Below are 27,140 nucleotides of genomic sequence, written 5' to 3'. Positions count from 1 at the left end.
AGTTGGTTGTGGTGATCTTCTACGCACAAAACCACGTTGATTGGGTGATAATAAAGAAGTACATATAAATTGAATTGGTCGACTAAAAGTATTCAGCAAATAAGTTGGCAATATCATCATCCGAGCTTGCGTTCTTACATCCATAGCCAAAAGGAGACGGAAATCCTGAGGTTTTTCTCTTGGAATTGACAAAACTAAAGAATTGTTTCGGGTTGTTAAAAAATTGAAGCTTACACGGGTTAAGTTACATTTATGGCACTGCTGATTAAGACGATGAAAGTTTGATCTAGCAACTAAATATTTAGAAAAATCGGAGCATGATCCTCATATTTTAAATCGTTTGTATAGCCTAGATTTAATACAAGGTATCTTGAGAACCACGGGGGTTTGCCCGCTCCAGTATTACCATGACGAAGAGGCACACAGCATTCAAAGAAACCATCGAGAGAACTGTAAAATATAGATAAGCTATATTGAGTATAAACATGCATATCCGAACGTGGCGGAATATAGCAGCAGCAAATAAATAGACTAGCACTACGTAATAAGATCTTTACTGCTATATATTGAATGTCAGAGTCATTGTCCAACGACAGTAATTCTGACGGTAGGCTATAGTCGACGGTTATAAGGACACCACCCGCTCTAGATACACGATCGCGCCTATACACGACATAGTTACACGAGAAAATCTCTAATTATCTTCCTTAAGCCAGGTCTCAGCAAACGCTACCATCTGCACTGTGAACGAAAAACTGTTTAGAAATAACGAACTCAATTTGGATCGTAAACCGCGAACATTCTGATAATGAATAGATATATAAGACAAACCGATATTTACGTCTGTGGTATTCTTGCCGAGTCCGGTAAGTTTTTTGAATTTCTTACATTTATGTTTTTGTGAACAAATGTACCACCGAATGTTTCGGCCAAAAAGACTGTTCAAGAATTTTGTCAAAATATGCATCAGGCACTGATATTTTAAAAGACGTGATGTCCCTTTCATACTTAAAATTAATGTAATAGGTTTATAATCAAACTTGGATACAATATAGTTAATTTTGTCATCTTCCGTCAACGATGCGTGAAGCCGTGATACAAATATGGACCTACGAGGCGGCACAGCAGTCACCTCCCTGGGGGCCTCAGGTTGCACACCAGAATTTATATAATTATTAGTATTATCAGATTTATCAGCAGATACAACATTGGCGTGCTGAGGCTTATCATTATTTACAGCATAAGAGGTACTTGAAGTGGCGACGGTATGTTGTTGTTGTTGTTGTTGTAGCGATTAGGTTACTCCCCGAAGGCTTTGGGGAGTGTTATCGATGTGATGGTCCTTTGTCGGATACAGATCCGATACGCTCCGGTAACACAGCACCATTAAGGTGCTGGCCCGACCATCTCGGGAACGATTTATATGGCCACATTAAACCTTCAGGCAATCCCTCCCTCCCCACCCCCAAGTTCAATGAGGAGCTTGGGGTCGCCAGAGCCTCGTCTGTTAGTGAAACGGGATTCGCCGCTCGAAGCTGAGCTTGACAATTGGGTTGGAGAAGCTATATATTGCGCTACACAACCCCTTGAATCCCCGGCGACGGTATCATATATGGTTATAAAGCTGGAGACATTGGTGCTTTATCGGTAACCGATTATTGGTGCCGCTAAGGTCGTAACCGTATCGTAGCCAACCAATTGGGTTTTGGTTTACCATCGTAACGATAAACAGCTGATTACGTTAGGGACACGGATACAGCGATACTACATACGGCACCTATGACTCCGGCTTAAGTCACTATTAATTGGCCCTTAATTGTGCAACATTTTCTTTCTTTTTTATGAAATTTTCTCACTGTGTCACCCTGCGTTGAAAAGAAGAGCGTATTTTACACAAATTATACATCATTGCGCATTGCGCATGTAAATAAAAGATCAGCTGTTTTTTATGGGCAATTTCTACGTCATTTTCCGTTAGCTCTTGTTTTTTTTCTCTTTCTTTCATTCGCTCAAGCAATCAAGTGTGACGTCGATGCGCAGAACCAGAGAGGATGGATAGAAAGAGACGTCATTTCAATTTTTATTTGTAATGTACCTGATTGGCGGGTATTAGAAAATTGCCTTCTGCACAGTTTTAAGAAGTTTATGTTAATATATATTGTAATTGTTGGAAAGAGGATGAATTGCTTAATTACTACGATCCTTTAAAACTATCAAAAATACCTCATGAAAATGTGTAGAAGCAATTTAAAATTACCCTTCAAATGGGACATTACAAATAAATTTCGCAAAAAGCATGAAATGACGTCTCTTATTCTATCTATCCTCTCTGGCAGAACGAAGCAATTTTGAGCTCGTGAATGCGCAATCTTCTGTTGTGATTTGTGCGTATTTTAGATCTAGTTGGCAGCTCTGTGACCGCGATTCGTTGAGAAAACGTTTCACAAATTTTATGCCTACCTTTTTTCGGAGAAATATTGAGATATATTCATTATATTATTGCATAATTCTATGAAAAATAAATTATTAATTGCAGCAGAAAAGGTGAGTTTATTAATTCTTATTTGAATAAGTTATTTATCACTAAACACGATATGAAAAATTTTTTGCTATAGAGCTCTGCTGTCGGGGAGCGCAGCTGTCGTCGCTAGACACTTTTGTGTATCCGTCGACTGAATTTTCACAAACTACATAAGCCAATTATTTGTTCTTATTTCAGTGTGATTAGATTTTAATTTTAACTAAGGCGCTCCAAAATGTCGCTGCCTCCCTATATGTTACCGCCCAATGCCTGGGCGGCACAAATTATGGCACAGCAGCATGCCCAGGCCTATGCAGCGGCAGCTCAAGCACAGCATGCACAAATGCATGCACATCAAATGGCTAATCAAATACAACAAATACCACCGCCGGGTGCGCCCTTGTCAGTACCATTAACCAATGGAAATGTTGGTATGCCACCACCGGGAGGTATGGGTGGGGGTGGTATTGGTGCTATAAGTCAATCGCAGCTCGGACAAATACCAACACCCAAACCGGACATCATTACAGAAGAGAAATTGCAGGAAAAGGCACAAAAATGGGCCCAATTACAATCAAAAAGATTTGCAGAGAAGCGAAAATTTGGGTTTGTAGATGCTCAAAAAGAGGATATGCCACCAGAGCATATACGCAAAATCATACGCGATCACGGCGATATGACCTCACGTAAATATCGACATGATAAACGTGTTTATCTAGGTGCTCTGAAATATATGCCACATGCAGTTTTGAAGCTGCTTGAAAATATGCCGATGCCTTGGGAGCAGATAAGGGACGTACAAGTGTTATATCATATAACAGGCGCTATAACATTTGTCAACGAAATTCCATGGGTGATTGAACCCGTTTATATAGCGCAATGGGGGTGAGTAAACCGTATTAAAAATTTCGTATAATTATACATATGAACCATATTATTGAATATTGTAGAACTATGTGGATTATGATGCGTCGGGAAAAGCGTGATCGACGGCATTTCAAACGTATGCGATTCCCACCATTCGATGACGAGGAGCCGCCTCTAGACTATGCTGACAACGTGTTAGACGTTGAACCTTTAGAGGCAATTCAAATTGATTTAGACGCAGAGGAAGATGCTGCCGTATATAAATGGTTTTACGAGCATAGACCTTTAGTTGGAACACCCTATGTAAACGGCTCGACATATCGTAAATGGAATTTGACATTACCACAATTGGCAACATTATATCGTCTGGCCAATCAATTGCTCACTGATTTGGTTGATGATAATTTCTTTTATCTTTTCGATCCCAAAAGTTTCTTTACGGCAAAGGCTCTTAATATGGCCATACCAGGCGGCCCGAAATTTGAGCCTCTTATAAAGGATCATAATGTTGGGTAAGTTTAATTCCGCTATTGTATACACATATGTATGTAAATAATATAGCTTCGGCTTAGAGTGTAAATCCTAGGATTCAGGTTCTGTAGCGCAACCCTTTCAAAGGGTAGCCAGTGCAATAACAAGCTTCTCCAATCAAATTGTCAACATCACCTATCTTCGGCAAATGTTGTTTATCAAGCAGGATAAACTTTACAATGCGGAGTCCAGGCAAGAACTTTAGTTTAGATGGCGAAATCTTATTTGTTTAGCGATTTGGTTTAAATTTGGTACATAGGTACCTTTTGGCTAAGGTTCACATTTGGAGCATTTTTTCGAAGTAAACCAGGGATCGAGTAATTTGCTTGAAATTTGGTGCATAGGTAGCTTGAGTTAATAATAAAAAGCTATTTTCCGGGAAGTGAACCAGGAAACGACCTATTCCAAGAAAAGTTGAGCGATTTTCTTGAAATTTGGTACATAGTAGGTTCTTGCTAAGTCAATATTTTTTTTTTTTGTTTTAGAGATATAATTTCTGTGGTAGGGATTCTTAAGATCTTCATAAAACCAGATTATGTTCCGACAGCATTTTCAATTCAATAGGTTTTTAAATGGCACCACGCCAGTCACAAAATGTTTTTTAATATTTATTTTTCCACAACTAGTCTATTTGGTAATACCATAGAAGCCAGAACCACGTGTATCAGCTTGCGATTTGGTATTAATTTTTGTAATTGTTCATATTTTAAAATAATATTGGTATTTAAATAGCACCACGCCAGGTTATATTCAATTTGACAAATTTGTTTATTCATGGTCACAAAAAAGCGAATTTAAATTTTTGCAATAAACATTCCAGTTTGATGTAGATATGCATTGATTATTGCATAGTTTGTAAAATGAGCTGCTTATTCAGCAATTTTCTTTTATACGCCGTAATTTGTTTGCCCCCTTACGATCCGTTTTATATACATATGTATAGAGCGAGTTGGTTTTTATATGGCACCACGCCAGTTTTAAAACTTATAAATTCACCGATTCCTATTAGGAGTGTAAAACCACCACCCTGACTCCAGGCGAGTGAAGCATTGCATGTCCCACCTCCGCCAATACGCCAGAAGGTAGCACAAAGCCAACCTTGAGGCCTAATTAAATTTTCGGATCAACTAAAAAAGCCCGACAAATTGCAGTTGAGCCGAGGATGACACTGCACGACCACTCCGACAGACGACTAGAACGGAATGCCGTCAATATTAAAGAAACATTTTTTTCGGGAAAGTATGCCAGGGACCAACCTATTTCATAAAAATGTGTTAATTGGGCGATTTGTTTGAAATTTGGTACATAGGGAGCTTTTAGCCCAAGTTAACGTATAGTGCGCAGGATGTGAACAATTAGTGTTAAGTATTATGACCCATCTAGCGGCAATTATTAAAGACTCGCAGCACTGGTAAATAGCTCGCTACAAAACGGGTAAGATAGATAAATAGATAATTAATTGTGGATCGCACTGCGACCATTGGTCTATTGTGCCTTCAGTTTCTACACAGCTCCTTATCCAAGCCGACATCTCTGATGAACCCTAGCAGTTCACGCGGCTTGAGGGATTTGATGTGGGAATGCTCTGGCCATGGTGAGCCAAAAAAAACGGGTAATACTGGAAGGTGGAGACACGCACCTCTGTTTGTCATAGTGTATAACCTATAGTTGTCGTTTGCGATAAATAGTAGACACACACAGTTTTGGTCATAGAAGCACAGAATAAGTAGAGTTAAAATGAAGAGGCACATCTCAGTTGCCACTGAGTATAATGCATACTGAAATTTAGGCGTACTTATTTTATGCGCAACAATTTCATAAGTGTGCTGTTATTTTTGTGAACACAACTGTAAATATCGCCGCCTATAATATTTCTAACTTTATTTAAAAAGTATTATTTTTTAAATTAAACCAATTCCCTTCAAGTTTTATTAATTATTAATCTAGTTCCCAGCTGTGATGAGAATGAATGTTCATGTTATTGTGTTGCATTTTCAGATATTTTTTTTTCTTTCACCAATCAAAAAACCTGATGCCATAAAATATAATAAATAAATACACAGTTAAAAAAAGATAAATGGAAATGTGGATTTCTGTTTTAATAAGATATTTCGGTACTGAATATTTTCGAATATTTTTAAATGAAACGATCTTTTCTGTTGTACCAAAACACGTCAGAAAAATTAATACAGTTTTCGGTATTCAATACAAAAAAACTCATTAAAGCCAATATATAAAAATATTAAAATAGGTGAAAAGCTACACATGTGCCAAAAGTCAACCGGTTCGCTTTATTAAACAATTTTTTTCGAAAAGGTCGGTCCCTGGTCCGCATCTCGGAAAAGAATGTTCCCTTTTATCAACTCAAGTCATAGCTACCTATGTACCAAAATTAAAAAAAAAAAAAACAATAAAACTTTTTTTGGGATAGGTCGGCCTTGGTCCACTTTCCGGAAAAAAAACGTTCTCCAAATATTAACCTAAGCAAAAGCTTCCTATGTACCAAATTTCAACGAAATCGGTAAACTAGTAAGCCTTTGTCATCTAAACTAAAATTCTTACCCTGACTACCTGCGTAGTGAAACACAAAACTCCTTCGAATGGTGCATGCATTTTTGCCGGCACACTTAGTTGCCTGTTTTGTGTATTTTAGTGCACACTAAGAGTTTTGTACCGCACAAATACAATACACAAAAACTATTCGAGATTCGTCAAGTATTTTATTAATTTGTGTTTGGTATCGTGCATCGTAAAGTCGAATACTATACAATTGAATTGTTCCGTTTTGTAACGATGCACACTCTGCTCTGATAGTCTCTTTAGTGAGCGCTGTCACTCGTAAAAAGTGCGCGAAGAAAAAGTTAATGCAGCAGTTTAAAAAAGTTCTAGATTCCGTTCTAGTCGTTTCGTCGGAGTGGTCGTGCAGTGTCATCCTCGGCTCAAATGCAATTTGTCGAGCTTTTTTTGTTGAGCCGAAAATTTAAATAGGCCTCAAGGTTGGCTTTGTTGTTGTTGTTGTTGTTGTTGACCCCAGCGGGTTGGCTTTGTGCTTCCTTCTGGCGTTTTGGCGGAGTTGGGAGATGCAGTGCTTTACTGTCCTGGAGTCAGGGTGGTGGTTTTGCACTCCTAACAGGTATCAGTGAATTTGTAATTGATCGCATATTGAAATTTAAAACCTGGCGTGGTGCCATAAAAAAACCAACTCGCCTTATATATAACGGATCGTGACGGGACATGAAAAAACATGGCAACAAGCCAGATTGATACAACACATTTACATATATAAAAGAAAATTCTCGAAATAAGATTTAAGAACTGGCGTAGTGCCATTTAAAAAAACCAAATCTTAATATATAAAAAACACGTGTCACAGGTTTGAGTCCAATGGACTCCTAAACTACTAAACCGATTTTGAAATTGTTTTGCACCCCGTGTGTAGTTTGATCTAACTTCAAATATAGGATAGGTTATATCTCAGTTTATAGTCGCAATATTATTTTATAGCAATTTTTTTATTTGTTTATACGTAATATTAAAATGTTACGTATACGCAGTGGCACTCATATTTTCAGGTGGTGTGGATATACTTCCGTGTAATAGTTTGGTGTTTAATTAAACAACGTGCTTATCAATAAAAAATATTATAGCTAATGATATCAAGTATAGCACATCACCAGGCCCATCGAAAGAGAGCGGGGGGCTTACCCACGGACCCGGGGTTTCTGAGGGGTCCCGCCGAGAGGGTGGGGGAGTGGGTTTCTGAGGGGGCCCGCGATTTAGAGGTACTATGACATTTTTTTTAAGACAGGAGAATCTTTAGTTGTTCCATGTGCAATTTTTAAGCCGAATTTTAAAAGCAACGAAAATCTGCATTTCGTTTTAATATTATAGTGAAGTGTGAAAAATAAAAATCTATATATATATATAAAGAAAGGCTAAAATGTGTGTTAGTTGGTCGCCGGTGTTTGAAGAGATGCGTCGGTCGATTTTGTTCAAACTTTCACACAAGTTGCGTAAACCTCGCACGGTGGTTACTACAGGTACAGGGTCTCGAGATATAGGCCAAAACGTGGGCCAGTGAATGCCTAGACAGTGTTTATAAAATATGGATATCAAATGAAAGCTGTTGATGAGTGCTTTGGTACAGAGTAATATATTATCCAGAGACGGACTGGAACTGGGATTAGGACTAGGACTGGGACTGAGAGTTGGAGTGGGACTGAGACTGGAATAAAATACATACCACCCTCTAGGACCGGCAATAAGGGATGCAGAAGAATGAGAAGGAATTGCGAGAAGAGAAAAGAGAGAAGGAGATTGAGAATGAGATAGAATGAGACGAAGATGAAGATAGATGAAGCGAAAAAGACGGAGGGAGGAGTGAATAAAAGGATTAGGAAAAAGTGAAGAGGGGGGAGGGCAGAGTCAGACGGAAAAAGCCTAAAGTATGGCCTATATTTATGGCAGGACAACGTCTGCCGGGTCTTCCAGTTCTTTTTATATATATAACGGAACACAACGGGATGCTGCTGTACATGGTTCTGGCCTCTATGGTATTACCATTCTAAAATCAGCTGTCATCAATATAAAGAAGCTTTGCAATTGGACAAGCATTGCAAATTGACAAAAGCACATAATTTGAGGGATAACCTGGTGTTTTATAAGCTTAAGCTTTAACCATTAAATTCTAAAGTCCAAAAAGAAAGTTCTAAGTATCCCACAAATAGTTTTCATTTTATTAAAGTAAATCATTACAAAAATTATGAAAACTATCATTTTATTTATTTTTATTTACACATTCAATAAAACATATTCAGACCAATTCTAAATATTCTCGCGGAATTTTGTTCTCGCGGATTTTTTTTATACCCGCGGAAAAATTCCTCCAATTCTGTTCTCCTAGGGAGAACAATAATTGGGGAATAGGAATTTCGAATTTTCGAAGTCAGCTGTTTTGTCAATTGAAATTTCGTTGCACATTTCTTATTTTGTTTAAAAAATTGAAAAGTTTAATTATTGTTGCAAATTTGTTGGAAATTAAAAAATAAAATATAAACATTGCACAGTATTTATTGCATTTCATGTGGTATTCACTGAAATGAGTAATGAATTGGTGCCACAGCAACATCAACAGCGGAACATAAGAAGAAGACGGCCGCATAACACAAATCTGCCGGAGTTGCCTGCTTTCATTCAGCAAAGCAATTTTCTGGCGGCCAAGTTGAGTTGAATTCGTCCTTCATCATATGCCAAAATCTATTTAAGCCTTATTAAAAAATCCTTGCGCAATTTCTGGATGGCTGCATCAAATTTGTATACCAAGAGCTCTACCGTTGCTTATGATATACTTTTCGACTTAAAATAAAGAATATTGTGGTTGTAGTTGTTGTTGTATTAACAGTGAGAATATTGTGGTAGAATATAAATACATCTTTTAGCACAAATTTGTACAAATAAGTGTTCTTTCTTAAAATAACCAATTTCCTTTAACTATTTTGATGCATTCCCTTTAATTTAACAAGTGAAAAAACTCCTATGAAATGGCAGAGAAATCTCCCTCTCCCTCACATTCATAATACCTACTTTTCTCACATAACCGGTTTCCGCTTTTTTGAACATTGTTCAGAATAGGAGGAAAGGGAGAAGTGAAAAAACTCACAAGGAATTTTTATTTAGAATACGAGGAATGGGAGAAGGGAGAAAACTCGCACGGAATTTTCGTTTAGAATTGGGCTGATTGATATTTAAAATTGTGTCCTGAAGAAAAAAAAATTTTAAATAGGGTTTTAGTTTCCTCGGGGAATTTTTACGAGTGAAAGTGCACATCAAAGCGACTAAGATATACTCTATTCGTGATTTTAGCACAGGGAACGTAATCATTTTTATTTTCGTAATTAATATTAAAAAGAAAAAAAAAATTATTTAAAAAGAAATCATAATATGCCATGCGAACTCTCCAAAAGATTCCCGTTGGGTTGTCTCTAGCGTTTATAGTTTTTGAATAAAAGTCATTCCTTCACATACTTGGCCATTCGGTCTCCAAGAGTACAGTATACATCCGCTAGGTGGCGCACGGATCGTTCTAGAGACTTGAAACTTAGCGCAGAGTTTGCGAGTCGATGGCACTACAATTCGTGGAAAACAAAATGCCGCCAGGTGGCAGACGAATCGAGATAAACGAAAATCCCTGAAAAAACGCAGGGAATCTTGCGATCGATTTTTAAGTAACTTCCTGGTGAGTTGAAACTTGGGCCGTGAGTCAGAATCCGGTGACAATGCAATATTTGATCAAACAAATTTCGAGATATTACGAAAAGTAATTTTAATTTGGGAATCTTTCAATCCATTTTTAACTAACTTCCCGGTTACCTAGAGACTTGTTACTTAGAACATAGTTCGAGACCCGGTGACAATACAATTTATAGAAAACGAAGTTCCGCTGGGTGGAGTGCCAATTGCGATAACTACAAATCCCTGAAAAACGAGGGGAATCTTGCGATCGATTTTTGTAACTTGCCGGTGAGCTAGAGACTTGAAACTTGGGCCGTGGGTCAGAACCCGGTGACAATGCAACATTGATCAAAAAAAAAAAAAAAAAATTCGCTAAATAGCACGCGGATCGAGATAGTAAGAAAACAAATTTTAATTTGGGAATCTTTCAATCCATTTTTTACTAATTTCCCGGTTACCTATAGACTTGAAACTTGGTACTTAGAGGCCTGGTGACAATACAACTTATAGAAAACAAAGTTCCGATAGGTGGCACGCTATTCAAGATAACTGCAAATCCTTTAAAAGCGGGGGGGGGGGGGGGGGGAATCTTGCAATCGATTTTCGAGTAACTTCCCGATGAGCTAAAGACATGAAGCTTGAGCCGTAAGTCAGAACCCGGTGACAATGCAATATTTTATCAAAAAAATTCCGCTAGGTGGCGCATGGATCGAGATATTGAGAAAACTTATTATAAATTGGTAATCTTGTAATTGATTTTTAACTAACTTCATGGATATCAAGAGACTTGAAACCTGAAATATAGTTGAAAACTCGGTGAAAAATCCACAAATTCTTTTAAATCTTGATAAAGATAAGAATTTTTACTTAGAAATTACTTTAATTACTAATCAAAGTTGCAATTTTTGTAGGCAGTATTAAGAAATTGAAAATAACAAGATGATACAAAAATTTTAAGGACTATCTTTATATAAATGGAGCAAAAAATAGAAGGCTAAAACTTTAACAATAGCTCTTGTGAAAGAATTTTGGGATTTAAAATAATGAAGGTAGAGGGCGTGTTTAAATTTTAAATAATCAATTAGTTAATCCCAAGTACATGGTTTGCCTTAAATTGAAAGACTGCGCTCCACCTTCATAGTTTTAAATCCCAAAATTCTTTTACAAGAGCTATTGTTAAAGTTTTTTAGTTAAAACTCAACAAGACTATGTCTGTATTGAAGGAAAAATTGCCTTCTGTTTTTTGGTCCATTTATATGAAGGTAGTCCTTAAAATTTTTTTATCATCTTTTTTTTAATTTAATTTTCCCAACACAACAATTTAACAAAATTATTTTAAAGTGCTAGCGAGAACAGCATAAGATTACAAGAGTAAAAATTTTGATATTTAAAAATATAACAATTCTTATGATTGTCCAATAAATAAATTAATAAAACTTTTGAAATAAATCTATAACAGTCAATGTCTTCTTATTTAATGAAAATTTTTAAATATATAACTAAAAATAAATATTTAACTTGATAAATATTAAAACAATTCAAAGTAAAAACTGAAGTAAAGTTGTATTAAAGTTAAAACATTAAAACTAATACAATAAAAGTACCCTACAATACTCCCCCTTCCGGAGAATTGTTGTTAAACAAATTAAAAGCACATAACTCTCTTTTTTGTTTTAGTGTTAGGAATTTGTGTAACATCAATAAATGCTGGTTTTAAACGATCAGCAGCAATATTTTTTATTTTATCATTTATTTCATCCTTGAAATTTTGTATGTGTTTTTCGATAACCTTATAAGGACCCTTATATGGATGTTGTAAGGCATGTTTGTTTTTTAGACCACGCACAAAAACAAACTTACAATCTTTTAAGTCCTTTGGAATAAAAATATTAGAAGAATTTTGATGATGGACTAAATATGGTCTAAAATTTGTAAAGTATTCACGCAAACTATTTAAGACATCTGATGAACTTAAGTTTTCATTAACCGAGACAAAAAGCTCACCAGGTAACCGTAAATTTTGACCATAAGCCATTTCTGCAGGTGTAACCGAAACATCTTCTTTGAAAGTTGATCGCAAATCTAGAAGTATTATCGGCAACTCTTGGTACCAATCTCTGAGTCCATTTCTAGCCATAATTGATGATTTTAACTGTCTATGAAAACGTTCCACCATTCCATTAGCTTGAGGGCGGTAGCAGATGTTGTTATATGATGACCTCAAAGTAATTTAGTCAGTTCCAGCGCTGTTATTTTTAAAGGAACGCCAAAACGAAAAATATATTTATTAAAAAATTTCATATGTATTTAATTAGCGAGCTTGCTCATATTGCTTTATACAATGGTTTTTGTAATTGATATTAGAGAAAAAAATTGTAAGTTTACAAACGGCTATGGTTACTAGGACATGTTTCTGAATTTCACTTCTTCATCAGCTAGCTTTTCGGGAGCTGAGCGTTGAACTCGAATATCCAACATTCACCATGTAGGCACATACACTCTGTATGTAGTTTATTCCTAATGGCGTGGATATGATTTTTAGGCGCGCTTTTTGAAAGCTTAGTAACATTTGTTCGGATTTTTACAGTATTTGTTTTTAATACTTCCGCTGTTACTATTTTATCAATATGATCATATGTATTTAATTAGCGAGCTTTGCTCATATTGCTTTATAAATTGGTTTTTGTAATTGATATTAGAGAAAAATTGTAAGTTTACAAACGGCGATGGTTACTAGGACATGCTTCTGAATTTCACTTCTTCATCAGCTAGCTTTTCGGGAGCTGAGCGTTGAACTCGAATATCCAACATTCATATCAGTGCAAAGGCTGATGCCTTTAGCTGCTAAGCCATATGAATGTCCCGTTGTTCGCTGTACAATTGGTCTCTAAGAGTTGCTTTTTTTTGTTTATATTCCTTTTGATCACCATGTAGGCACATACACTGTATGTAGATTATTCCTAGTGGTGTGGATATAATTTTTAGGCGCGCTTTTTGAAAGCTTAGTAACATTTGTTCGGATTTTTACAGTATTTGTTTTTAATACTTCCGCTGTTACTATTTTATCAATATGATCATATGTATTTAATTAGCGAGCTTTGCTCATATTGCTTTATACAATGGTTTTTGTAATTGATATTAGAGAAAAATTGTAAGTTTACAAACGGCGATGGTTACTAGGACATGTTTCTGAATTTCACTTCTTCATCAGCTAGCTTTTCGGGAGCTGAGCGTTGAACTCAAATCTCCAACATTCATATCAGTGCAAATGCTGATGCCTTTAGCTGCTAAGCCATATGAATGTCCCGTTGTTCGCTGTACAATTGGTCTCTAAGAGTTGCCTTTTTTTTGTTTATTTTCGTTTTGATCACCATGTAGGCACATACACTCTGTATGTAGTTTATTCCTAATGGCGTGGATATAATTTTAGGCGCGCTTTTTGAAAGCTTAGTAACATTTGTTCGGGTTTTTACAGTATTTGTTTTTAATACTTCCGCTGTTACTATTTTATTAATATGATCATATGTATTTAATTAGCGAGCTTTGCTCATATTGCTTTATACAATGGTTTTTGTAATTGATATTAGAGAAAAATTGTAAGTTTACAAACGGCGATGGTTACTAGGACATGTTTCTGAATTTCACTTCTTCATCAGCTAGCTTTTCGGGAGCTGAGCGTTGAACTCGAATCTCCAACATTCATATCAGTGCAAAGGCTGATGCCTTTAGCTGCTAAGCCATATGAATGTCCCGTTGTTCGCTGTACAATTTGGTCTCTGTGGATATGATTTTTAGGCGCGCTTTTTGAAAGCTTAGTAACATTTGTTCGGATTTTTACAGTATTTGTTTTTAATACTTCCGCTGTTACTATTTTATCAATATGATCATATGTATTTGATTAGCGAGCTTTGCTCATATTGTTTTATACAGTGGTTTTTGTAATTGATATTAGAGAAAAATTGTAAGTTTACAAACGGCGATGGTTACTAGTACATGTTTCTGAATTTCACTTCTTCATCAGCTAGCTTTTCGGGAGCTGAGCGTTGAACTCGAATCTCCACATTCATATCAGTGCAAAGGCTGATGCCTTTAGCTGCTAAGCCATATGAATGTCCCGTTGTTCGCTGTACAATTGGTCTCTAAGAGTTGCCTTTTTTTGTTTATATTCCTTTTGATCACCATGTAGGCACATACGCTCTGTATGTAGTTCATTCCTAATGGCGTGGATATGATTTTTAGACGCGCTTTTTGAAAGCTTAGTAACATTTGTTCGTATTTTTAAAGTATTTGTTTTTAATACTTCCGCTGTTACTATTTTATCAATATGATCATATGTATTTAATTAGCGAGCTTTGCTCATATTGTTTTATACAATGGTTTTTGTAATTGATATTAGAGAAAAATTTGCAAGTTTACAAACGGCGATGGTTACTAGGACATGTTTCTGAATTTCACTTCTTCATCAGCTAGCTTTTCGGGAGCTGAGCGTTGAACTCGAATCTCCAACATTCATATCAGTGCAAAGGCTGATGCCTTTAGCTGCTAAGCCATATGAATGTCCCGTTGTTCGCTGTACAATTGGTCTCTAAGAGTTGCTTTTTTTTTTGTTTATATTCCTTTTGATCACCATGTAGGCACATACACTCTGTATGTAGTTTATTCCTAATGGCGTGGATATGATTTTTAGGCGCGCTTTTTGAAAGCTTAGTAACATTTGTTCGTATTTTTACAGTATTTGTTTTTAATACTTCCGCTGTTACTATTTTATCAATATGATCATATGTATTTAATTAGCGAGCTTTGCTCATATTGTTTTATACAATGGTTTTTGTAATTGATATTAGAGAAAAATTGTAAGTTTACAAACGGCGATGGTTACTAGGACATGTTTCTGAATTTCACTTCTTCATCAGCTAGCTTTTCGGGAGCTGAGCGTTGAACTCGAATCTCCAAATTTCATATCAGTGCAAAGGCTGATGCCTTTAGCTGCTAAGCCATATCAATGTCCCGTTGTTCGCTGTACAATTGGTCTCTAACAGTTGCCTTTTTTTTTGTAAGTTTACAAACGGCGATGGTTACTAGGACATGTTTCTGAATTTCACTTCTTTCAGTTCAGCAGAAATATCTTTTAATGGATATGCCTCCGGCCAACTATTAAATCTATCAATTAAAGTAAAAATATATCGATGTCGCTTTGATATTGGTAAAGGGCCTACAATATCCAAATTAATATGCTCAAATCTACTTTTTGGTATTGGAATTTTGAAAACAGGTGTTTTTGTATGACGATAAACCTTCGACTTTTGGCAACTGATACATTCTCGAGACCATCGATCAATTTGTTTGTTCATATTTGGCCAATAGTATTTTTTAATTATAAGTCTACGTGTAGCATGAATGTGATATTTCATGTAACATTTCAAAAATCGTTTTTCTTAACCCTCAAACGGGCAAACTCGTAATACTCTTCAAATTAAGTTCATATTTTGCAGGCATGTAAATGTTGGCTATATATGCTTATAAATAAGTTTTCAGTAAAAAATAATGTCTGGAAAAAAATTTATGGGAAGAATAGTGAACACCGTCTCCAGACGGTCTTGCCGGTTCACGTGTGTATAAAATTACAAAAAAGTAGGCACGTGTTTTTAAAACATTTTTATTATGAAAAGATGGTAATTCAAACAATTTTCTTTAAATAAAACTTACAAAAACATAAACTAATAATGCACTAAAGCTTGGCGTTATCAATAAAGATGAACACAACGTAGATATTTTTAATACATTTCGATATATAATGGGGGATGGTCTCATCTTAAAATTTATTTATTTTTGTGATGGTAATCCCAAAAACAATTTTTGTCTGTTGTGCAACATAAATGCAGATTACATTTGGAACAAGTGGCTTGGGTATCCGACTGTTTGCAATGTTTGCACCGTCTTTTCCCGTTCCTGTCCATCCACTTTAGGAAGTGATCACGACCGTCAAATCGAACATCATCGACAAGATGAAGAGCCCTTTTTCCAACCATTGAGAGACCAGCCTGTTGAGATAGTGAGCGATCAATACTTTGCGCCGATGACTGTCTACCAACTGTCCTATTTTCTTTAAAAAGGACAAGACCAGCAGCTATTTCCTCACGGAATTGCGGAAGATTGTACTGGGTTTTGCCTTCGGACACATTGCTCGAATCGTTTGCTTCCTCAGCGCGCATACGTTTATACAAAACATAAGCATTTGTTGCTGCCATATCCACAAAGTGATAAAAAATCCTAGTCATAATATTTCGGCTTTTAGCCTGAATATGGTATCGACCGATAAGGCTATCCATCAGATCGACTCCGCCCATGTGAGCATTGTATTCTCTAATGATTTGTGGACAGTTTACTTGCATGAAAAGTTTTTGTTTTCTATCATATCTTGATACTTTCGCTGGTTGAATATCAGTATTCGCTCTCAAAAAAGGTTCAATACCAACATATGTAGATGTTAGACGTACGCATTTATTATCCTTCCATAACACAGTAGTAACATCGACTCCTTGAACTGAGGTAACATATTCCACGGAAAATCCTCTGCTTTTTTTGCTCACGTCAGCGTCAGTTGGCAGCTTGCAACCAGGAATACGATTGGCTGTAAATAAAAGATAGTATTCACGTTTAAATAAGACTGCAATCCAAGACCACCAAAAAATCTCTTACCTCTCACTGTACCCAAACTATATATTCCACGAGCTCGCAAATATACTAACAGTGGTAATGATGTATAAAAATTATCAAAATATAGTATGTGATGTACAAAATCGGGAATCGATTGTGATAAGCGAATGACAATATTTGATGTGGCTCCAAGATCTGGTGTGTTAGGCAAGACAATATTATCGCCGGCACCATTGTAGATTTCGAAACGGTAGGCAAAGCCGTTCGTGTCACATATCACAAATAATTTTACACCCCATTTGTGAGGCTTATTTGGCATATATTGGCGGAGATGGTGTTTTGTCTTTGTGCTGCACATCATTTCATCGACACAAAGTCGTGCTGCTTTTGGGACTAAATCGAATCTTTCGTTAAGTTTGTTGGCCAAAGTACGGATACGGAAAAGTGGACCATAACCAGGCTCTCCCTTTTTTATTCTCTGTGATTCATCTTGAAATGATAAATATTTTTTGATAGCAATAAATCGTTTGACTGTCATACAATTTTGAATTGGTTTGAAAGCATTTTGTCCCCAGTAGCTTTCTATATTTGGATAGTGATATACAGACATATATATCATAATTTCAATATAATGCATTATTTCACTAGATGTCGTTCGAAAAGTAGTGTTAATATTTTGCTCTAAAGCACAACGGTTTGTCTGTTCAGCTATCATTTCTAGAATTTCCGAAGTAAAAAAGAAACTAAAAAATTCCATTGGTGTTTGCAGCTCTTTTATAGTTGTTGGGAGATCTTTTACGCCAGATCAACTTCGACACGTCTTTATTCGATATTGCAGTTAGCCCTTGAATTAATATATTAGTAAAATGAATAAAATAAAAATGGGGCATGGATTTATACCTTCTCCACTAAAGCCACCAGAACTAGGTTGAACTGATGGTCCAGTAGCTTCGACTGTTGGTAATGGAGATCGAGGTCTTTTGGATGATCCTAAGGATCTTTTTGCTATAGGTGTAGATGATGTGTATGGGGCTTGTGAACTAATCGATTCGTCGAAAGTTAGTGTTGAACTAGCTACTGGTTGTTCGATTGAACTTATATTCAGCGATGAATTTACAGCTTCCGTAATAAATGCATCCGTATTCTCAGCCTCATCCATCTTGTTTATGCATTCTGCAATTATCTGTTCAGCTGAGTTATTACCCTCAACGTTATCAACGACATAGTCAAGGTCATCGATACTGTCATCACTGCTAAAAGTTTCGTCTACGACTTCCACGGAATCGATGAATTCCATCAGTTCTTCATCGGATAATGCTTCTAAATTTATTTTCCTTTTATAAAAACGTCCAGAGCGATCCATATTTTCCACAAAACTATGTATTCCCCTGCAATGAAAGCATATCTTTATGTCAGTATGGAATAATTTTTTACCCATAAACCGCCAAGACCGCCTTGAGACGGCCTTGCATTTTTTGAATCCAAAACCCACTTTTAATTACTCTTTCACTTCAAACCATTTTTAAAACTGAAAAAGAATATGTAAGGTACTTACCGTAAAATTATGAACTTGATTCTTTTATTCTAAATGTGTCTTTTTTTTAAATCAAAAATGCAAAACTGAATAAATAATTTTTTACGCTACTTCACTCGTTGCTCGCACTTCAATGAGAATAACTCTGAAATGCGTTGTCACAATATACTCCATAATGCATCAATATACTACTAAAAGTAATTTTCACTTATTTACCGTTATTTTGAGCGACAAAAATGTGTATTCTGGACTCTGAAGGCAAAAAAAAAGAAGACTGTCTTGAGACGGTCTTACCCGTTTGAGGGTTAAATCGTATGGTATATATGGTCGGGGATGTTCACCCGAAATTTCACCCCAAATATTAAAATATAGTACGGGAATTTTGATTAACTTAAGGTTATTAAAATTTTGACTTCATTAGTTTATTTAGTTCATTATCTTTCTGTTGTTTATTTTGTAAAACTTTAAAATTTATTTAATGGTAATTTCCGATCAGTTTTATTAATTTATATGTAGTTTTTCAGCTTTACTGATCTATTAGATCCTAATAGATCAGTAAAGCTGAAAAACTACATTTAAAATTTATCTCTAAATTTTTACTTGAATCAACTTCAAAAGCTTGTGACAATGTGTCAGATACAACATTATCATTTCCTTTTATATACTGTATATCATTAGTAAATTGCGCAACAAATTCGAGATGTCTTGTATGCCTAAGGCTGCGCTCCGTTTTTGAGCTTAAAGCAAAAGTTAATGGTTTGTGGTCCGTGTAAATCGTAAATTGTCGCCCTTCTAAAAGGTATTTAAATGCTTGATATTTCAATAAATGGCTAATAATTCTCGATCGTATGCGCTATACTTCGTCTCTGATGGAGAAAGCTTTTTTGATTAAAAACCTAATCGCTCAGATGTACCGTTAAAGTGTTGTTCTATGACACCACCAACTGTCGTATTAGATGCATCAACATTTAAAGAAAGTTTTGCATCTTTATTAAAATGATTTAATAATACCTTAGATGCAAACTTTTCTTTAATACATTCAAAGCTTTCAGTTTATGTATCGTCGCATATTTGTTTTTTGTTTGTTCTATTAATTAAATCATATATTGTATTCGTGTACTCAGCAAGATTTGGAATATACCTATGGTTGTTGATGTTGTTGTTGTAGCGACAAGGTTGCTCCCCGAAGGTTTTGGGGAGTGTCATCGATGTGATGGTCCTTTGCCGGATACAAATCCGGTACGCTCCGGTACCATAGCACCATTAAGGTGCTAGCCCGACCATCTCGGGAACGATTTATGTGGCCACATTAAACCTTCAGGCCATTCCCTCCCTCCCTACCCCCAAATTCGATGAGGAGCTTGGGGTCGCCAGAGCCTCGTCTCTTAGTGAAACAGGATTCGCCGCGGATAGGTTAGGTTGATAATTGGGTTTGGAGAAGCTATATATTGCGCTGGCAACCTGAAGGGTTGCGCTACACAGCCCCTTGAATCTGGTATTTTAGTCGCCTCTTACGACAGGCATACCTACCACGGGTATATTCTGATCCCTAACCCGCTGGGGGGTATACCTATGGTAATAGTTTACCATTCCTATAAATTTTTGTGCCTGTTTAATAGTTTTCAGACGTTCAAAATTACGTATGGCTGTTGTTTTCTCATCGGATGGCCTGATTCCAGAAATAGAAATATTGTGCCCTAAAAAGTCAATATTGTTAACACCAAAAATACATTTACTTGGTTTAATATTTAACCCATACTCGGATAGTCGTTCGAAAAGTACACGTAGATGTGTTAAATGTTCTTCCTCATTTGCACTCGCAATAAAAAAGTCATCAATGTATGCAAATACGAAATCTAGACCGTTAACAATCTCGTTAATAAACCTCTGGAAGGTTTGTGATGAATTTCTTAATCCGAAAGGCATACGCAAAAACTCAAACATACCAAAAGGTATTGTTATTGCCGTTTTGAAAATATATCTTCTTTGGTAATTGGTATCGGATGATATGCTTCCACTAAGTAAATTTTATAAAATATATTTTTGTTTCGAAGATTCAATTTGAAATCATGTATATGAGGTAAAGGATACTGACCAGGTCTGTAATAACATTCAATCTACGGAAATCACCACAAGGTCGCCAGTCGTTAACATCCTTTTTTGGTACTAAATGCAATGGAGATGCTACTGAGGCATTTGAGGGTCTACAAATTCCAGTTTTTAATAGAAAATCGAACTTGGTCTTGGCCAGTTTAAATTTAATTGGATCCAAGCGCCTCGGCTTAGAAAAAGGAAGGTTTACTTCAGTAACAAGTCTGTGGACCGTAGTATGCTTAACTGGCTTCGAATAATCTGGCTCAGCTATCAATGATGGACAATTTTTTAATAATTTTGTATATTTGTTATCTACTGAGAAAATTTTTGGAAGAGGAACATTACAGAAATATGAGATCGTGTTGACTGAAAGATTTGTCAATGGATCAGTTTGATATCAATAAGCAGGCCATATTTACATAAAGAAAATTCGCGTCTCAAACCTAAATTTATATTTAAAACCTTTTTTCCATATGTCGAAATTGTAGAACCATTAGTCGCTGTTAAAATAATATTGGATTTATTTTTACTTAAAAATTTTGAAACAGGTAAAACTGAAGTTTCTGCCCCACTGTCAATAAGAAATTTAGTTTATTATACCTATCATATATAAATAAGCGATGAGTAGACACTTCAAAATTTCCGTTATTTGTCGCTGCGACAACGGAAGAAGTTAGTTTGTTGAACTATTATTTTTTGAAAAAGCACAAGGTTGTTCACATTTTTTAGCCTTATTTCCGAATCTATAATGATACATATGTACATATCCAATTCTGATTATCGCGAGAATTTGATATATACCTTAATAGACTTTTTTTTATATAATTCTACTAGTCGAACGAGATCTTAAAAAGTTTTGATGTATTTCTTTCTTAATCTACTATATATTTGTGAAAGTATGTCTGTATGTATGTTTGGACTTGCAGCCGAAACCGCAGAATGGAATCGAACGAAATTTTGCCATGACATACCCTGAGTGCATCAATCTATGGTAGGCTATATAAAACAAGTTTTCGACAAGGGGGCGTGGCACCTCCCATACAACTGGAATTTTTCGTAGTCAATATATCTGAAAGTATTAAAGCTAGACGACTGAAATTAGGTGAGGAGGTATATAAAACTAATCCCTACCCTAATTTCATTAATTCATTTTTGTCACTAGATTTGGAACTTGTTAAAATTACATTTAAATTCTTTGGTAGCTTTCTCATCCATAGTTTCTTAAGGACTTCTTGGCTGAAGTTATTACCAGAGAGTAATACCAAAGACCGATAAAATTCAGATGGTATGCGATTTGGCATTCTCACTTAAAGAATGTCGTTCAATCAAAAAATGTTGCAAAAATTTCATTATTGTTCTGATTCGCATATGGATTTATCAATTCATCTTAAAAATTATTATTTTGTAAATCGATAAGCGAATCATTCTGTTGATGTGTTGGTGTAGATGTATGTGTGATATGTGGTGGAGAATGAAACATAATTATTTAAAATAAATAATATATATATATAATTTAAATTAAATTAATATTCGTTCCTTTAAAAATCGCTCTAAATTCTTCTTCTAAAATTGCAACCGTCGTCTCTTTTTCTTGATTTAATTTTTTCGTTTTATTTATTTGATGAATTTTTATAAATTAATTCGTATGATATGCAGGACCGTAGTTTCGTTTGGATGAGCGCTCGTCTTCATTAAATTTAATTTTTATTGATACAGTACATTTTTACTCACTGTGTTACTAGTAACCCCTTATATGATGAAGAAATTATGCAATGGCTTTAGAAGGGATTGAGCCTCTGACAAATTGATTGATGCTTGTTTCACTGTTTTGAAGCATTTGCATTTGACGAATGTGGACCTCCTTTTTAATGAATTTCGTAAATTTTATGTGATTTAATTAAGTTAAATATTTTAATAGAACGTTTCATTCCCAAAACGCATAAATGACTTTTGCTCAATATACTCGCAGGTTCCAAATCAAAAATGCATAGCAGGTGTTAGAAGCAAATGTCGATTATGATACGTCTTGAATTTAATATTGGTACGAATTTACTGCAATTCCTCTTATTTGCAACCTTGTACTAACGTTCGCATCACTAAACTGTTGAATAAATAACTCCAATATTCAATAATGCAAAATGGCCTTTATTAAAGTACTTCACAATAACACTGATACTTGACAACCAATAGCTTGCTTAAATCGAACTGATTGTCGCGCCTCTACTGTTGGTGCCTTTTATACTCTGTGATTTCTCGTTTGCATACTTCTAGGCTCTTTCAGAATTTACTCAGTTACTGCTATTAATTATAACTACAGATGCACGTGTATAGCTTCTCATACGCGCGTGTATTTGTGAGCGACACTTCCACAATTATAATTGCATACGCTGCGTGTACGTACATATGTGTAGCCATAATGATTGATCTATTTATGTGCATACAAGTCACTGCTTAGCATCGCTTAGAGACGACAGTACCCCTTAGTGATGCTAATATTCGTAACACTGCCCTCCACGTAAGTCTGATCGTCCCGATCAGACAAATCTCTCGATCTAACCGCTGCTAGCCTCTCCAAATGAACCACCCTTCTATTTCGTGGTTTCCCAATTGTTTGTATGCTGTAGATGACATGACTGATCTTCTTCACAACTCTGTACAGGCCTTCCCAACTGCACCGATATTTGGATGGAACACCTTTCCGCCGGTGAGGGTTGTATAGCAGTACCAAATCTCCCTCCAAGAAATCTTCCGAACTAAAGTTCTTGTCATGCCAGTGTTTCATCTTACTACTCATTACCCTGGGCCGTTCCCTCACACTCTGTTCTTTGGCCAATGAAGAACTACTTCGCAGAGCTTGATCTTGACGGATTGACTTTGTATCATCAGTATCGTCTTGACGTTTCACAACAGTAGTGCGCGCTGGCTTGAAACCACCCTTGCATTCTTTCTGGAAAATTCGTTCCTTCGTTTTTGTGCGTCCATTTGTTTTTGTCAATGCCAGTGTTTCTCTCGCAGGTACTTTTGAATTCGCTTTATTTGGCCCATTCGATCCATCAACCTTTGCCTTTGACTTTCGTGGTCTTTGTCGAGTATTCTCCACCAGTACTCGATTACTACTGAAATCTTTCGCCAAACTGAAGTTAAGTGGTATATCCTGGTTCTTATAACGCATAATCCTTCTCTGCATGTCGATTCTGATGTCATGGTCAACTAAGAAGTCCACTCCCAATATGAGTTCATCAATAATCTCCGCTACAACGAATTTGTGTAGAACCATGAACTCCGCAATTAAGACTTCACATACCACTTCTCCCTGGACTTGGTTACACTCGCCAGTAATCGTACGCAATCTTGCTCCAGGTAATGGCTTTACTCTCCTGTTGGTCAAATCAGATCGGATCAAGGAATGAGATGCGCCCGTATTGACAGTCAGTACACGTTCTTTGCCATCCACATTTCCTCTGACGTTAAGACTACTCGATTTTGTTCCAATTTGCGAGACAGATATCACAGGACATTCAAGGGGGCAAGTTTTCGTTCTTTACATCTGACACGCGCTTGCTCATCTCCTCCCGCTTTGCGTTTACGGCCACCCAAGTTGGAACTACCAGGTCCGGTGCTGCCATGACGTGCAATGTGACTTGCGTTACCGCACTTAAACACTTCATAACTCCGGCATTTTTCTGTTGTAACCCCTTCAGTGCTTCCAAAATTGTGTCTACCCAGTCTGGTCCTTCGACTTCCACGCGATGAGCTTTGTACGCTGGCTTACTCAAAATTGAGGCTGTTACCTGAGTCAGTGCATGCGATACCATTTCAGCAAATGTTAGTTTTGAATTCACATATGTAGCTCGTTTCGCTCCCACATCTCGTATGCCATTTATGAAGCTCTGGATTTTTACCCTCGGTGTATTCCACGGGTGCGTCCGCATTTGCTAGATGGGCCAGTCTTTCGACATCAGACGCAAACTCCTGCAAAGTCTCATTCGCTTTTTGGTAGCGATTTTGCAACTCAGTTTGTTATATCTCTTTCCTATGCTCGCTTCCGTAACGTCTTTCTAGAGCGCTCATCAATGTTTCATAGTTGTTCCGTTCGTACTCTGGAATTGTCTGTAAGATTTCAGCTGCAGGCCCTTTCAATGCCACGAACAGTGCAGCAACTTTATCTTCAGCATTCCAGTTGTTCACTGCTGACGTCTTCTCAAACTTAAGCTTGAATACCTGAAAAGGAACAGAACCATCAAAAGATGGAGTTTTAACCTTCGGATTGCTCGCTGGAATAGCTGGGCGATTTAGTTGTAACTGTTGCATAAGACCTTTCAACGCTGCTATCTCGGCATAAATTCTGTCCTCGAGTTGTAAAATTTTTGCATTCTGCTCTTCCAGTTTCGCAAAGAGCTGCGATGATACCTGTTCCGAAATTTGTGTCGACATTCCAGATATACGTGCCTCTTGCGCTTCCAGTTGAGATGACATATATGTCTTCTGTTCTTCCAATTGAGATGAAATTTGCGACGCCATTTCTGAAATGCGTGCCTCCTGTGTCTCCAGCTGAGATGCCATTGTCGATGTTTGTGCAGATATTGTGCTCGTCGCTGTCTGCGGTGTTTCGTTTTTTCTTCCAAAATGAAAAACATACTCCTCAGCATTGATTCCTTCAAATACCATAGCTACACTTAGTCGTCTTTGTAGCTGGGATTTATTGCCAAAAGTAGCCAATCCACGGACTTCCAACACCACCTTCAGTAGCTGGATCGTCAATTCACTCAACTTTGCCATGTCCAAGTTGTATTCCCAATCTTCGGAATTTATTCAACAATTCCTCTTCTGACACCAATTGTAACGAATTTACTGCAATTCCTCTTATTTGCAACTTGTACTAACGTTCGTATCACTAAACTGTTGAATAAATAACTCCAATATTCAATAATGCAAAATGGCCTTTATTAAAGTACTTCACAATAACACTGATACTTGACAACCAATAGCTTGCTTAAATCGAACTGATTGTCGCGCCTCTACTGTTGGTGCCTTTTATACTCTGTGATTTCTCGTTTGCATACTTCTAGGCTCTTTCAGAATTTACTCAGTTACTGCTATATAATTATAACTACATATGCACGTGTATAGCTTCTCATACGCGCGTGTATTTGTGAGCGACACTTCCACAATTATAATTGCATACGCTGCGTGTACGTACATATGTGTAGCCATAATGATTGATCTATTGATGTGCATACAAGTCACTGCTTAGCATCGCTTAGAGATGACAGTACCCCTTAGTGTTGCTAATATTCGTAACAATATATACTTTTCATTGAGCTATATTGTTTATTTAGTTTTTTTTTTTGTTTTAATACAAATTGTATTAATTGTGGCGGTGTGCAAAATATCGCGATTTTAGCGAATTGAACAGCCGTCTGAACAGCCGTTATCTTGGTCAAATATAACCTCAAAATAAAAACGTTTTTGATAATTCCACCACACCAAGTTACTGCAATGAGCAGGAAAAATCGTATCCTTTGCAAAATTTTAATATAAGAACGTTCCATAATAACTAAAGTTGCGGTTAGGAATCCCGTATAATTTATATATTTAACCCTCTCCTTCCCAAACTAAAAAGCAGCTGTGAAAAAAATCAAACTGGGCGAGATTAAGCGAAGGCGAGAGGTGCACATGATCGACCAAGCGGGAAAGGCGTGTGTTCAAGCGCGGGGCTGTAAAGTGTCGAAGATTATGTGTAGGTCTTACAACCTTAGACTAACAAAGTTGCTTCTATCATTAAAAAGAGAGGACTGTAGACTCATGCCGGGTATTCTGACTGGACACTGTCTTCTGGCGTCACATGCCTTTAAATTAGGCTTGGTCAGTGATAGCAGATGTAGGAAGTGCGGGTTGGAGGAGGAAACGATCGAGCACGTTCTGTGCTCGTGCCCTGCACTTGCCAGGCTAAGACTCCAGCTATTAGGAGTGATACAGCTGTCAGATCTAGAAGCAGCAAGTGGCTTAAGTCCTAGGAAGCTTCTAGTATTTGCCAAGAGAACGGAGTTATTTTATAACATAAGTCCTGGTTTTTGATAGGGTTTTTCAGTTTGGTCGTTAAAAGAAACTTCTGGTAACACTACGGACTCAATCAGTCTATGTGAGGTCCTCATGGACCGGCCAGTTCAACCTACCTACCTACCCTACACAATAAATAAATTAACTAAGCAAAATAATTGATACGATATTTTCATTAAAATATATTTTAATTGAGGATGGATAATAGAAACTAAGGATAAAGGAGAGTTTACAATAGTAGTACGGAAATAAGTTTGATCCTTAGAGAAGATTGAAGGTGGTGAGAAAAACCGGATCAGAAATTAGTTAAGTACATAAGTTATGGAAAGATGTGTGAGTCAGTTATAAAAACAAATTAATTCTTTCTTGAAATTGGACTTTAAAACAACAACATTACGAATTATAAAAATCTGAGCCAAGCACGAAGCACTAAGTAAGAAAAAGTTTTAGTCGCAATTGAATTGATTTTTTTCTGGCTTTGTATGGTTCCGCAAGAAGGCACGTAGAAAGGAAGGATCTTGTTGTTATCCTGTTAAAATGCCTGTTGCTTCTTATACTGGTCGTCGTTCTTAAGTATGACTTGTTTCCATGAGTTGTCCTTTGTTGTCCGAGTCCGATTAGCCACTTTACGGTGGGGGTGTCACT

General features: G+C 36.6%; 1 protein-coding gene across 3 annotated transcripts in view; it reads left to right on the top strand.

Moving 5' to 3' along the window:
• Positions 1-2,409: 2,409 nt before the first annotated feature.
• The window catches only part of Prp8 (pre-mRNA processing factor 8), a 64,189-nt gene continuing 39,458 nt past the window's right edge, over positions 2,410-27,140 (top strand). For 2 of the 3 annotated variants that reach the window (XM_067776685.1, XM_067776688.1), the window contains exons 1-3: positions 2,410-2,544; positions 2,616-3,406; positions 3,472-3,900. In XM_067776685.1, coding sequence (XP_067632786.1) covers positions 2,757-3,406; positions 3,472-3,900 — 1,079 coding nt within the window. In that variant the 5' untranslated portion in view covers positions 2,410-2,544; positions 2,616-2,756. The remainder of the gene's footprint in view (positions 2,545-2,615; positions 3,407-3,471; positions 3,901-27,140) is intronic. The other variant, XM_067776687.1, reaches the window with a different exon arrangement.

The sequence above is a fragment of the Eurosta solidaginis genome, chromosome 3 (genome assembly GCF_040869045.1).
Source record: "Eurosta solidaginis isolate ZX-2024a chromosome 3, ASM4086904v1, whole genome shotgun sequence".
Classification (NCBI taxonomy): Eukaryota; Metazoa; Arthropoda; class Insecta; order Diptera; family Tephritidae; genus Eurosta; species Eurosta solidaginis.
The sequence above is the reverse complement of the archived record's forward strand: the minus strand, read 5'-3'. Positions and strand labels throughout refer to the sequence as shown.